Genomic DNA, 15,359 nt, shown 5'->3' on the forward strand with positions numbered 1-15,359 from the left:
ATTGCTGTTCCGCATATGTCATGCAAGCTACCAGTGATACAAAGAGTATCGTCAGATCTTGAGATCTCTCTCTTCAATCAAAGGATCTAAAAGACACACTCACCAAACTCCAATCAAACTATCTAAACTAGGCAGCTGATAAACTACAAACCACGAATCTGTTGCTTCACTGCCTATTTCTTGCCTAAAATGCTTTCAGAAACATACAGTACAAACTATGAATCTGTTACTTCACTGCCTATTTCTTGCCTAAAATGCTTTCAGAAACATACAGTACAAACTATGAATCTGTTACTTCACTGCCTATTTCTTGCCTAAAATGCTTTCAATGCAATAGAGAGAGGCTGCAGACTGAAAGTCACCATATTGTTTCTGTATTATGAAAACGGAGACTGAAAAACTCATTGTCAAAACAAAAACAAGGCAGTCCTGATCAAATATGAGCCACAATCATGTTCATTCTTTATTTCTCTTTTTTCAGATACATATTTTAGGGGACTGTTTAATTAGTTTTTTACTGTTTAAAAAGGTGTTTTTTCTACCTATTGGGTATGGGAATACCACAACTTTCCTCTGTTTTCTCTGGTCATGTAGTAGCAAAATATTTGTGTGTTTCTACAGTATAGATAGCCCAGTTTTGTACAAGGGCCATCTTATCTTAATTTTAGCCATGTAATATTTCTGTAATAGACCTAATGCTGTTATTTTCATTCTCCATACTGTGGTTTTACTGTTGCTCTCTACACTACTTGAAAGACCCCTACTACATGTCTATCCCTCCTGAAAGTGGGGTCCCTCTTCAGTGGCACTTCCTGAGATTTCTCCCTTTATTTTTGTGTTAAAGGTTTGTATTTATCCAAATTGTGGGCCTAAAGACAGAATATTGAATGCCCAACTTTGTATTTGTGATATCTGGTTACATAAGTCAAACTGACTCGACCTGCTGTGAATCTGAAAAAAAAAAAAAAATGTGATGCACATTTGATTGTGTATGCAAATTACAGAAACACACAAAAAAAACATCTATGTTCTCATTTGTTTTTATTTTACAGTCACCAGATGAGCAGATACATCATTTTAGAAAAGAAATTGATATTTGCAAAAAAATTATAATACAATTTTCTCAATATAGATTATGTACAGAATGAAATGTGGTCAAACTGAAATAGCATTCTGCCTCTTTGTCATCATGAAGACAAAGCAGTGAGGGGTCTGATCAGACTTCCATGGACCGAACTCCCTAACCAATAAATATAAACTGTATATATTATGTATGTTGCACTCATCCAGGCAATACAGGGCAAGTTAGTTCTCAACAATATTCCCTTAATCAGTTCTTATACATCACTGTGCTACACACACACACTCGCACACCCATGAGAAGCTTGACACACAAGTGCACACAGGCCAGAGAACAAATTACAGTTGGGTTACAACAATGGGCCATCTTAACTCATGAAAAGGAAAGAAGGAAGAAAAAGAAATGTGTATGGAAATACCCGTCATTGTCCTTGATCAGGAGGGAGAAGTGGCTTTCTGGTCAAAGCTTGTTGGAGCTGGCTGAGTAGCACTTGACATTTGGCCTGTTTCAAACAGCCAATTCTACAGAAAGCTACCGAGCTGGAAAATCTCTACCATTCTCACAGATCCTGCCTACTCATTTAGCTGCCTCCCTCCCACCGATTCTTTCTCTGTATCTATCTACCTTACTTCTCTCTCTTGTTCCTATTCACTCTGTCTTGAGTGGGACAGATGCCAGGACAGCGGTTGGTGAATGCCCTCTTTCCCCATTTTCCCTCTGTGAATGAAGAAAATCAAATGCAAACGAAAGCTCATATCCAAGCTGTGTTGAAACAGAACAGACAACTGCACAATCACAGAACGAGCACAAGAAAGACTACAGCAAAGTAAAGCTATGGCCAGGATGGGGCGGGGAACGCTTCCAAAGGGAATTCTTGAAGGACTTGAAGGACACTATAAGCACACTGCTTGCCAGCCGCTTTACCTTGTCGCTGGGCATCACCTCTCAAAAATCACCCTCCTTGTTCTTGGCGGGGGGAAGAATTATGACTTTGTGCCGATGAGCGAATACACACACTTGCATAAATCATCCATCTTGTTTGGCGGTTAATTACTCTTGTTTACCCTCCGAGTAACCTCGGGATGCGGTGGCGCGATAGGAGCGAGCCTGGGAAGAAGAGATAGCACCAAATAGTAATCTGCTGACGCTGTTCATCAGTGTGCAATTCGTAGGAGTAAAAGCACATAGTGGGCTTGAACCTAGGTGTTAGTGAATTAGACAAGGTTGCCTGGGGTCTGAGGACGGCAGCTCCATCAACATCCTGGCCTGACCACAGCTGCTCACTAAGCTGTTCTGGGGTCAGCCGGTGAAGGAGCCATGCTGAGGCAGCCCAGCTCGGGCCAATCAGAGAGCTCCTCAGGATGTACAGCAGGCTCTGGTCGTTGCTTATTTCATTACAGGGAAAGCTACATAAATCCACCAAATGGAGAGCAAGAGGCACAGAGGGAATATTTGCATTTCTCCTCTCCTACCATCTCTCCTCAGCCCCCCCCCCCAAAACCCCTTTCAATCCTTCCCCCATTTAGTGCAGAGTGACTTTAATCATCACTTTCGCCAAAACACATTAAGCCAGTGTGTCCGGAGTTGACGAGAGGTGGGGGGGTGAAAAACACAGAGTGGCGCATTAGATTTGCAATAGTGATGCATCACTCTGGCATTACTTTGGAGATTAAAGAAGGGATGTTGCATTTCAATGGAGTGGTGCTGATGGTTGCCTGATGGATGACTGTCCCCCTGCACTGAACCCAACAGGAAACACCACTGCCCATCAGTGAGAGAAGTCACACTGACCCTGGAGGTCCCTTCCATTCTATCCCTCGACCCCTTTAGCTTTTATTGTCTTCTTCTAAAAACCTCTTTTTTTATTCATTCCTAAACCTCAAAGCCTCTGTTTTTAACCCCCAATCTGCAAGCACCTCTATATTGAAAGATATTTATGCAGCTGTTTGATCATGTTCTTGAGTCAAAAACAACACCTCCACTATAGGAGGAGATACTACTCTCAAGTGAATTGCATACATTAAACTTAAGCCAAAACACAGCGGGACTTTGTTTGGTCTTTGTGTTACTGCATTTGTATGGAAAGGGTGGATGTAAAGTGCTTGAGAGCTTAGAACAGGCAGGACGAGATTTGGAGGGGACCATAAACACAAAACAAAAAAAAACTTGAAGGGCATGAAGAAGACTGGGCTCATTGGGGGCAGGTTCAATGTGGAGACAGAAGGCTTTATAAACAGGGTGAGGGGTAGGGGAGGGGGTAGTAGGGAGTCCGCAGGAAACAAAATGACAATACGTATTTTGTTCTACAGTCTCAGAGAAAGAGAATCACAGTCCATCAGTCCAAGGGTACAGCACACCAGCAGCCTGGCACAGTGGGTGAGCTTTCCGGTCATGTGTCTAACCAAACCCTTGGGCCTGGGTTCACCCTGGCACCCAACTTTGGTTGCTGTGTGCTGGTGGAGGGCAGGCAAATGCCCCCAAGCTCATGCCCATCCCCATGCCCAGGCCTTGGGACAGAGAGCCGTCAAAGTTGAAGTCCATATTCTCTGTGTCCATAAAGTCACTGAGCAGGATGGAGTCTACATCACAGTCCAGGCTATTGGGGACATTCTCCATCTCCAGGTTGGCAGCCATTCTAATGAGGGAGTTGTGATGTTGCCCCTGGTAACCACTATTCCCTGGCTGGTGGTTGTTGTGATAGTACCCATGCCAGGAGTCAGTCATACCCTGATGAGCTCCAGGGTAAGGTTGGTGGCGGGGGTGAGGTGCGGATGCCAGGCGGCAGGGGTCCTGCGGAACATCCATGACACCGGCAGGGTTGGGCGGTAGGGACGGCGATGTTGGGAGGTGGGGACGAGGCCCATAGTGGTTGGAGGTCTTGAGGCTGTAGGGCTGCAGGATGTCAGTGCTAACCCGTGGGGAGAGGGCCTGGGAGTGAGGCCCACTGTGCATAGGGTTATGAGAGTTGTGGGGGTTGTGGTTGTGCATGTGACTCTGGTTGGATCGAGGATTGTGATCATGGCTGGCATTTACTTTGTTACTGTGACCATGCTCGTGAGTTGGAACGTAGTCATGGGCTGGATGGGGCTTGTGGCTGTGGCTGTAGTTGAGGCTGGCTTGGTGTTTGTGACCCTGATTGTGGTTCTGATGGTGGGTTGTGTTTTGGTCATGAACTGAACCATGACCATTGTGTAGGCTGGGATTGTGAGCGTGCTCTTGGCTGTGATTGTGGTTATGATTGTGGCTGCGATTCTGATTGTGGCTGTGCGGGCTGTGAACACCATTGGTTCCCTGTGTCATTAGTGTGTGTGTTTCCCGCCCCTGGCCCAGCACTGTGTCTTTGTTGCAGTAGGGAGTTCCTCCAGTAAGCAGACTCTGCAGGGCATTGTTCTCTGAGTAGCCCCTCATTGGGCGCTGGAAGCTGACTGGCTTGTTCTCCTGGATCGTCTCCATGGGAGTGTGGTGCCGGAGCATGCCCATGGAAGGCTGTGCATACATGGGCCCACAGTAGGAGCCCTCTGCCTTGGGCCCAGGCACGTAGGGATAACCATTGCATTTGATCTGTGGTGGCTGTGGGTAGCTGCTCTCATCCAGACTGATAGCCCCAGTCAGGTCAGTCAGCTGGGGCAGCTCCACAGTGGGGCAGTGGCCCCCAGTGCCCAAAGCTGGGGAGCGGGTGCTGGTGGGGCTAGGGTACAATCTTGGGGAGGCTGAGCAGGAAAGTCCACCCTCCTCTGGTTCATCAGCCTCTGCCTCAGCCAGGATCGGGGACAGACAGCCACTCAGCGTGGAGGCAGAGGAGGAGGTGCGGGAATGAAGATCTGTCCAGGTCTCATACTCCTCACCCCCCATGACCACGCCTCCTTTCCCTGCCGGACTGCCATGTTCTGGCGAACCTTGCATTGTGGGTCCAGCCCCCTGACCTTGTCCCCGTCCAAGGCCCATGGCCCCTGCTCTCTTACGGCTAATGCGGCCTTTGGTCTTCAGGTAACGGGTACCGTTGTCTATAGAGGCTGCACGCCGTCTTGGTCCCTTCCCCATCTTTCCTCCCTCTGGGTTCAGCATCCACCAGGAACTCTTCCCAGTCCCTTCATTTTGCACCCGGATGAAGCGACTGTGCAGGGACAGATTGTGCCTGATTGAATTCTGGAATGAGAGAGAAAAATGGGAAGGAGATGGTGGCAGAGAGGGAGGGAGAGGCAGAAAAGGGAGGGAGAAGGAAAGAGATAAACATTAACTCCCATGGGAACATTTAGGGTTAAATAATCATTTCATGAGAACACAAAGTCATTTCAAATTATGGCCAAACTATCAAGGCTGCACGGCAAGCGAGAAAAAAGATGGATAAAGAAAGAGAGGGAGATGGAGAGGAGAGCAAAGAGGGCAGGGAGAGTGAAGGACCAATCGATACCTCCCCTGACCAGCCTCTCCTCTCCACACGCGCTCACTGAGTCATAATATGGACATGGGTGCAGCCTCCACATCAAACCATCACCAAGGTTACAGAAATGAATCACGCGAGGCAACCCAATCACAGACAGCCCATATCGATTGCAAGGCCTCCAAATATGAGAGCCTGAGATCCAGCCAGAGACAGGGAGGGAGGGAATGGGGCGAGAGGAGGGGGTTGGCAGGAGAAGATCTGGAAGAGCACCAGAATGAAAAAAGAAACACTCTTGCACAGGCCTGGAATAAGATAGAGGGGAAGTAAACGAGGGAAGGGAGGAGGCGAGGGACATGCTCATTTAACCTCTTTTAAAATCATGGCACAATTAACATGACAGTAGGCAATGACGGCAGATATCGTTATGATGAAGTCTTCCTGCAAATAGCTTTGAAGGGGGACGGATGTGGTGGTTGCAGGTGGGTGTGGAGTGCAGGGGGGTGTATAGGATAAGCTTCTCCAGACCCCTGTTTAAGTGTCTGAGTGACAGCTGTATAGTTAATCCAGGGCTCCGCAGCAGCATTTGAAGACGGTGCCAACCTGGAGTGAGTTGATGAGATCTAAGCCTGCCTAAAGGAGAGCTTAGCAGGGATACACATCATCTCAGCTGGCCAAGTTAGTCTAAGTACAGCATGTTCATCCAAATCTTTCCTGCTTGTGTCATTATTCACACTCTCTCCAGCTTTCCTCCCTTTGCTATTCTGCTTTCTTTTTCTTTCCCTCTTTTTCCTTTTCCCTTTCTCATCTTTGGGGAAAAACAAACCCCCTCCACCAGCACCAACCCCAACCCTCTACCCCATGCGCGCAATCACACACTTTTCTTTTTCCTCTCTGGAGATATCTATCTATTTCTGCCTTGTTTATTACCTGCACATAGCTCACAATCTCTGTCTCCTGATATCTCGAGCCATTCTCTATCTTCATTCACTCCCCGCCTCCTGTCCAATTTTCCTGCTCTCAGCCCCATTCATCTCCCTCTCTGTGTCCCAGCATCTCTTGATCACGACATAGCTCATTCTCTCCCTCTCTCCACATCCATCCTCTCATCACCTTACACAACTTCCATACTCCCCCTTCTCCCCCCTCTTCATTCATTCACACTGAAAAGTGAGCAAATATCGGAACCAAACAGCAGGAGATGCAAATATGCACCAGCTTACATTTCACCCTTCAGGGCTATCCATACACTCAGCATATGTACCTTCATACTCTTATATGGAGCCACATGGCTTCAAACTGGACAAACAATTAAAAGAGATGATGGCTTTGTTTATCAAGGCTATTATGAATAGCACAGCATCCAGAACAGCAAGTAATATGTGTCTTGCAAAATGTTTACAGGAGGAATTCCGCTTTAAGTAGGTTTCAAATCAGTCTTCTATCCCACTACTACCCTCATTCATGTTGAAAAACCTCCTCCACACACACCCATCCCCTCAGCATGACTCCAAACAGGTAATTGTGTCCCATCCTCCACTCAAATCACACTGCTGACTACACTCTCTTCACAGACATGTAAATTGGATACAGGAGATGTATTTATGTTCTTTTTTTCTGCTGTTCAGAGGGGTCCCCTCCAAAACACCAGGTCGCTTAAATTGCACAAGCTCAACACTTGCCGACGAAATGGGCTGACTGCACTTCTCAGCCGCAGCGCACAACGGTGAGCAGACTTTATCAAAGGCAAATTGAACGATGACGCCGTGTGAAAGAGGCCACCAGTGGAGGCGACCCGAATCAGGTGATCTGAGAGCGGCACCCTGACAGGTTTCTCCACAACATGACGGCTCCGGCTGGGCGTAGCCATGGCAACAGAGTAAACCAAAAGAGGGAGAAATGAAGAGAGGGGAGGTGATGGTGGAAAGGAGAGATGGGGAGAGAGGAGGGGAGGTGGCTGATGCTGTTTGATGCTGCAGGCAACTCCAAACAGCCTTTTATCTGAGTCTGTCAGATTCCTGCTTCCAATCCACCAGGGAGGCTCAATCACCAGTAGTCCCAACGTCTCACTACCTGTACCAAGCTGTGATTAGCAGACGTGTGTGTGTGCGCGCGCATGGGTGTGTTTGTGCGCGCGCGCGTGTGTGTGAGTGAGTGAGGGGATGGAGAGCTTACGTACAACTACCAGAGCAACAATTATACCCCAACAGTACACTGCTTTTCCTTCATCTGCTGATTCACTGTACAATAGCATAATGCGGCAGCCTACTGCATTGTCTTTTGTATATTAAGATTAAACTGACATCCATTTTAGGCTGAAATTGACATCTTTGTACTGAAATAGCTAGTAGTGTAAATTAGGTGCTGATACTCCATCTGCATCTAATTTTACAGTTTGGATGCCCATTTAAGATGATTTCTATCACAATCTAAACACAGGGAAGCTAGTATCCATTTAACATTCGGAAAAAGACACGTGAGCATAAGAGTTTGGGATAACAGAGTTCTTTGTACTTAACAGAAGGATGTTTTGGAACATTAATCAATTTGAGTATGAACTTCCATAGACACCTAATGTGCATTTCATCAAGAAAATAAAAATGTTGTGTTAATTATACTCAACATAATTGTGTGGGCATAAACAGGCTATGTTGCATGTTATTTCACTTTTCTTCTTTGTGTTCCTACAGTCCAACATTCAAAAAATAACCAGCAAGTTTTTTTTTTATAGTTCATGTGCACTCAGTTGCCAGTCTATTAGGGACACCTAACTAAAAAGAATGCTGTCCAATACAATTGTACATCCTCCCTTCCTAAGAGTTTGAATTTCCAGGTTCCAGTTTGTGTTGCAGTTGATTTGTATTGCTTTACATTAAACCATAACCATAGTGTTGTCAGATCAGCAGATGTTTTATTTATTTTTCATTTTTTGCAACTATGATTTGCAACAGTTTTGGAAGGCACGCGAAAACAATGTCTTACTGCAAATCAGGCTTCGGAGCAGAAAACACTTGTTTTTGAATTGTGCTTGAAGGCAAACAATGTATTTTGTTGTGTCGTTTGGAGTAGTATTTGGTAAAAAGATGCTGTGGCAACTGCAGTTAAAGATACCTGCAATGGGAACAAAACACAAAAAAACTTGAGTGTTAGAAACTCCCATGTCATTAGCCACTAATAAGTCAGTCCCATTGGTTAATGACAGACAACATGAACTAAACCAAATAGATGTAGATACATCTCAATTTAATAACTTCAATAAAAGAATGTTGTTATACTCTTCAAACACCATCAACATCATGCCAAAATTTGGAAAACACAAGAAGAAGATGACAAATTCAAGAACTGTCCTGATTATCGATTTAATGATTCCTACATGAGTCCAGTATGTCGACGTAACCCTGGTGCAAGATCGGACCATCAGATTCAGAGAAAGGGTGTAGTGTAGTAATGTTCCAAGCTGTTAATCCAGTCAAGGGTTATATAGCAGTAAATGTCACTGATGAGCACCCTGTCAGCCAAAGAGGGGAAACTGATCAGTGACGTCCACCAGCAATGTCTTTGGTTGGAATGAATCCTGCAGACTCTCAATCCTCCGTGGCACATAGCTGCCCATCTCCACCTCAGTGTATATATTAACTTGTCAGAAAGACTGATTCTGAAGTGGAGAAGCCCATTCCCTTTGCTCCCAGCCTTTGCCTTTCTACTAATGCAGGAGGAGATGGACTGTTGCAGAGAGAGCGGTGACTGAATCTGTCCCCACATCCACCCTCCTTCTCTACAGGGAACACGCTGCACTGTATCTAGCCTCACTACTGTATATTATGCATAAACAGTTACAGAGTCTGACCCTGACACACTGCTGCTTCCACTGAGTCAGGGGATAGTCAGTCCAGTTGTTAGCTAATGGCCCATGTACACACAGAGCTGTCTAAACACAGAATTTTTACAATTTTCCCTTTTTCAAAATGCCAATCCAGGCAACAATTCATGAAAGGTTTTGGGAATTACATCATCCTGCATCACTCTATACAGTATGCAGTGTGATTACAGCTGAACATTTAAATGTGACCATAAAAAACTTGGAAATACTATGACTGTACAATCACTAGCTCAGAAACTGGTATTACTCAATACACAGGACTTTTTTACTTTAGGTGTAAGTTATAGATAACACTCTAATTTTTTCACCTGTGTTTCTTTGTTCGTTGGTTGGTTTGTCAGCAGGATTACACAAAAAATCACTAATTTCTCAGCTAATTATGCATGGATTTTTAAGAAAAAAAATGGCAAATTTTGGTGGCTGATATCTTTTAGCGAATACAATTTGATGCAGAGCCTGGATCCAGTGAGCTCAAATTATGGTTCAGCAGTTATGGGTGGTTTAACATAGAGTAATACGGGCCTATTAAGCTTGATATTGGATAAGGCTCTGTTGAAGTAAAGAAGACTATTGAGCCCTGGCCCTTTTAATCTTAAACTCAACGTCTCTCTTTAGACCCTAACGACATTATCAGTTTGGGGTTTTTTCGTACTTTTGACACTGTATGTTTGTTTCCCCAGACTGAGAAGTGCGTGTGTGTCCCTTTAACGTTATCCTCTTGGCATTCCAAACTCAACATACAGGAGTTGGACAACAACCTGTTGGAGTAACAGGAACATCTGCACAGTGTAATTCAGTACAGTACAGTAGACCTTTCGGAAATACACCCTTTTGTTGCAGATTGTTAAAATGTGCCAGACTGAGAAAGGTTGACTCCCCTCTATGTTTGTAGATTAAATTATGCTGTGAGTTGCTGTTATCTTGTCCACCCTCTGTACCTGCATTTTATTGAGACCCTGTCTCCACAAAGCCTTTTAAGTGGTCAGAAACTGTGTCCTCCTCAGCTGTGTGCCCACGTTCTCCATTTCACAATAGCAATAATAGAGCAATGACAAATTTTCTTGATTATTATTATTTTCAACCCCCTTGTCCCTTTTATATTCTGGATTAGGTAGCTAACACTAATTACATCTATTACAAATTATCCAGTTTTTGTTGCATAGCAACAAGGATGATGTAACCCTTTGCACCTTTTTTCCTCTTGTTGTCTGTTACTGGCAATTCTCTCAACGGAGCTTGGTGTCTGAGCAGAGAAAAGCCTCCTATATTAATTCTACACAACAACTAATATCAAATATATCTGTGTGCTGGACTTTGTCATATCACAAAGGGAAGATTTGATTGAAGACAGTTCCCCTTCTCTTTGCCGACTGTTAAAGATGTAGAAATCAAGTCATATCTAATGTTTTTAGCAGCTTTGTACACATGCGGCACATGTAAACAAACAGAACCATGTATATATTTCACAACTTGACGCATGGCCACCATGGCCAATGTGCACGCACACACAGGCGAACACACAAAGACACCCACAGCCCCCCACCCCAAACTGGCAATCATACTTAATCCCTCTCCAGCCTGAGTAATCCCCGACAATCCAAGGCTAATCCTGGTTAATTCTGGGCACTCCTCAGCTGGGTTTCATCCTGAAACCACAGAGACAGGGTGGGGATTGGTCGGATCATGGCGATTGAGGCTGGGCGCGGCGTTGATGGACATAATTGGTTGGGCAGTTATTGGGAGCCAAGAAAAACAAGCACAGGTTTTCACGGGTCTTCAAAATATGTCCGGATTGACCCCCACTAACCACGTCACGCCACAGCCTTACTGTTGTCACCGCTTCTGATAGAAAACATGTTTACGACGAGAGTCCTATGTATTAGCATGTAAACACTAATACAAGACACTGTCACAACAACTGGTGCTCAGGGATGGAATTACCCTTTCTATAACATTTAAAGGACTGAAAAATAAATAGCTAAAACAAAAACACAAGCAGACTATACAGTATAAGCCATTCCTCTGGTGTAAGGGGTTTCTGAGAAGTCATTAGACTCTATTCAATCAGCTCTACCTAGTGAAGCTCCTAGCTCAATTCTTCTTAGTGGCTATTGATCCTGATTCCAAAATGAAGCACTTAAGACGCCTTGATCAAGCTGCTCCTTAATCTAGCGTTAAGGAGATTGAGACCTTTTCACCCCATGTCTCAGACAGACTTATTACTATGGCACAGGGGTACAGTGGCAGCACGAGCAGACTTCTCTCAGTTTGGGTTGTATAGTCTGTTTAAGCCCCTTTGGTGCAGAGCAGGCGTAGGAACACTTTTACTCTCTGCCATTTTGAAAAAGCTGTCAATATACACAAAGCCAAGAGTGTTAATGAAGCAATATGTCACTGACAGCGGATGGATGGGGATGCTTTGTTAAAAACAAGAAGGCCTCTGGTGTTTGTGGGCTCGACTGCGTGCCTGTTCGATTGAGTTTGCACATGGAAACTGCAGGATATGTGTGTCTGAAGCATTGGTATACTCATGAGAGCGTGAAAGCAGAAGCAAAAAGGAAACTGATTTACCTTCCGCTGCAGCTCTGTCAGCAGCGAGATGGGGAACAGGTTGCAGTGGAGTTCTGCTCCTGGACATTTTTATAGGCTGCTTTTACCTCTCTATCCTCACAGGAGAGCAGTCTCTTGGAGTGGATTCTTTAAAGGATACAGTAGAACATCATGTAGTGGATTCTATAGTGCTTTCTGCTTCACATTTTAAGGAGCCCACCTCTAATTTATGACGCATTCCATGGCACATTCAAGAGGAGGGTTGTCTTTTAAATTCCATGCAGTGCTCCATTAGATGTGGTCCGGCACAATCCAGCCGAGTGTTGTGAGGATTGCTGTGCGCCGCCTTGTTTCGAAGTAGTGGGACTAGGCAAAGCCGCTTTCTCCCCTTGCTCAACCATTATTTATTAATCCATTTCACACAGCCAGGAGTCATTATGCACGGTCCTGTCAATGGGTATCTCTCTATGCCGCGCATTTATTTGATAATAAGCAGGAGTGGGGGAGAAGATAAAAGCGCTGACTGCGTTCATTGTGGAGCGCTTTCTGCAGGCGGGGAGACTTAAATGAGAGCAGCCTGGCTCTGTGTGGGAATGGGTCTCGTCTGCTAAGCCTGTCTGGAGGCAATCGATGGAAATTAGTCAACGCTAAAGATTCACTTCCTGTGACTGATGTCACGGGCAGCGCTTGTCTCTTTGAAGGGAAATAAAGAAGTGGGAGGCTGAGGGATTAATGGGGTTGGAGAAGGTGTGAGCATGCAGAGTTTGAGTGGGGGCTAAGCTGGGAGAAAAGATGCTGTTCTTTAGGTAGGATTGTGGTGTAGCTAGGAACACTCCAAAAACACAATAACTTAGTTGTGTTTAAGGCCAGCAGCAACACAGACAAATCAGTTACAAGAAAGATATGCAGTCACACTTCACAGCTCGGCCACAGTGCTGCTGCAATGGCTGAAACATTGTGGCCCGCAAATAATGAAAATATTACTTAACAATCACAATAGAAACTGCAATACTTTCTTTAAACATGTTTTATTTACTGTAGCGCTATACAATGGCTGTTTAGACATGTATCACACTGTAGTTCATTAACAGCAGCATAAAGACTCACTTCATAATGACTGTTAAGAACATTTTGTAGCTTGAAGATTAAGAAAAGAATGGAATTGATTCAACAAACAACCATCTGAAGCTCTATATTTGTAAGGTTCTCTGTAATTGGCAGTTTCTTTGAGTCATAAGAGTGTTAGTGAACGCGTCCAATAAGAGGAACCTTCCTTTCTCCATGTGGAGGATGAATAATAGTGTCTACAGTAGCAGCAGCAGTTTCAGTTGTACACTCGCAGCAGCTGTGACAATACGATCAGAGTTAGTGTCTCCAGCAGTTGTACTGAAGACGCCTCCTGAAAGGTGCACCAGTTAGCTTTGCCTCAAAGTACAGCCGAGGGACTAGAGCCAGCCCTCAGGCGACAGAAGGCCTTTCACTCCCCCTTGCTCCCTGTGGAGCTCCACAAGCTCTGGGGGAAAGAGAGAGAAACGAGGCAGACAGGGAGGGAGAAGACGGGTGGAGAGAGGCAGGATGCGAGGCGTCGTCTGGGGCTAACCTGAGAAAGGTAGACGGAAAGAGAGCCTGAGGGGCCAGAGGCGGACAGCAAGCCCAATCCCCAGCAGAGAGGCCTCTAATTGGAGCTGCCGGCCTGCCGAGGCACCCTCTCCTCTCCCTCGGTGGATGGACATAAGGAGCCGAGTGAAGGCGGAGAGCCCGGGGGGGGAGGAGAGGGCAGATAAAAATAGAGCCGGCAGATTAACGAGCATCTGAAAGCGGGGCAGGGGATCGGAAAATCCTCCCTGCGTGCCAGAGATGCCCGGTCCTCAGGCCACAGCCAGCTCTGTAAAGAGTGATGGACCGGGAGTGGCCGTGAGTGGTGCTTCCTTCCTGTTGGCCTTTCTTACATCACGAGCACCGGGGGGAAGGCACACTACTATGTCCTGCTCGAGGACTTTGCTTAAATTTTAATGAAGTGCTGTAGTACTCAACTTCCTGGGGTCAAATGCAGCAAAATGTGCTCGTTTGTTTCCTTTGGTTAATAAAAATGACTGATCTCATCTCACATTTTCATTTGTGTCCTGTTTGCTCAGAATTCTCAACTGTGTAGCTAGCATTTGCACGGTTAACTCTTTTACTTTGTAGTGGTTTATGGGAGTGGTTTTTATAAGTAAAAACAATAAAAGAGATATTTTCCCTTTAGATTTTTTAATTGTGTGAAGGCTCTCTGCTTTGTATTTTCAGTGTGTCTTTGGTATAATATACAAAATATACAAGCCAGCAGCCAAATGAACCAGAGGATTAAGCAACAGTTCCTCCATTGTCCCAACACAATGTAAAAAAATGTTGTATCACATGAAGTTATCAACTAAATGAAGAGTTCCCAGAACAATATTTTTTTTAACTATCAAACTATTTCACAAGGCACAAAGCTAGCAAATGAGCAAGACTAGATTGTTGTGCGGCTAATTATGAATTTACTAGCTAGAAAGCTAAAAACAAAGGAACTCAAATTCAAATGCAAATTCCACGTATCCTCTATCTGACTGCTGACGTATTGGCTACTCTTTACTAAGCTGGGACCATTTAATATTATAAGTATAATTTTTTCTTTGTGATAGTGCAGCTTTGATGCAGCCAGTTGCTGATGGGATGCTTAAAGCTTAAAGAGTTGGAGAAATGTAGCTTGTCACCTCCACCTTTGACTCACACTCATAAAAGGAGTCTACCTCCACGGCTGTGATTTCTATCCTTCCCCTGGGAGCTTTCACACACCAGGTGGAGCATCGTGACACCTATGAGAGCCAGAGGAGAAGCTGAGAAACAGGCCTGATCACACCTGCCATCAGGTCTCAGGAGAGCACCACCCACCTCAGCACTCAGCTGTCACATCCATCCACACACTGAGGCTGTGCGACACCTCCAACAAATGCACTGATCCACAGTCAAAGGCTGATACACTGGCAGAAACACGGGCTGTTTCTTTTTAATAATGTCACATTAATAAAAAGAAAAAAGGCAAGATTGACTTGATAAATTGGAAGGATGGGAACAAGCTTACAAACACCAGACACCACCACACAACTCGTTATAAGAATAAAAACTATCTCTCATGTTCAAATAATGATTTCAACCTTTGGCTTTCATCCATAACTTAGAGAGTTTCCGAACAGAACGCTGTAGCCTTGAATGAATAACAGACTCCTGAAATAGAGGTGATCAACTTTTCTCAAAGTGTCTGTTTCTTAATTATTGGTTGGCTTGATTTAATCCAAAGTGGTGCTGAAAAGTCACAATCATGACCATGAGTATTCAACACTGTATTGAATATTCATTAGTTTGAAAAAAGGGCTGCATTGTTGAATATTCAAAGCTTGAGTACCTTTGCTCCCACACTGCAGTTTGATTAAAGTATCAAACTACCA

General features: G+C 44.8%; 1 protein-coding gene across 1 annotated transcript in view; it reads right to left on the bottom strand.

The window, feature by feature from the left end:
• Positions 1–1,024: 1,024 nt before the first annotated feature.
• foxo6b (forkhead box O6 b) overlaps positions 1,025–15,359 on the bottom strand; it is a 45,274-nt gene continuing 30,939 nt past the window's right edge. Inside the window, exon 2 of the mRNA XM_030412988.1 lies at positions 1,025–5,227. Coding sequence (XP_030268848.1) covers positions 3,503–5,227 — 1,725 coding nt within the window. The 3' untranslated portion in view covers positions 1,025–3,502. The remainder of the gene's footprint in view (positions 5,228–15,359) is intronic.

This window comes from Sparus aurata, chromosome 3 (genome assembly GCF_900880675.1).
Source record: "Sparus aurata chromosome 3, fSpaAur1.1, whole genome shotgun sequence".
Taxonomy (NCBI): domain Eukaryota; kingdom Metazoa; phylum Chordata; class Actinopteri; order Spariformes; family Sparidae; genus Sparus; species Sparus aurata.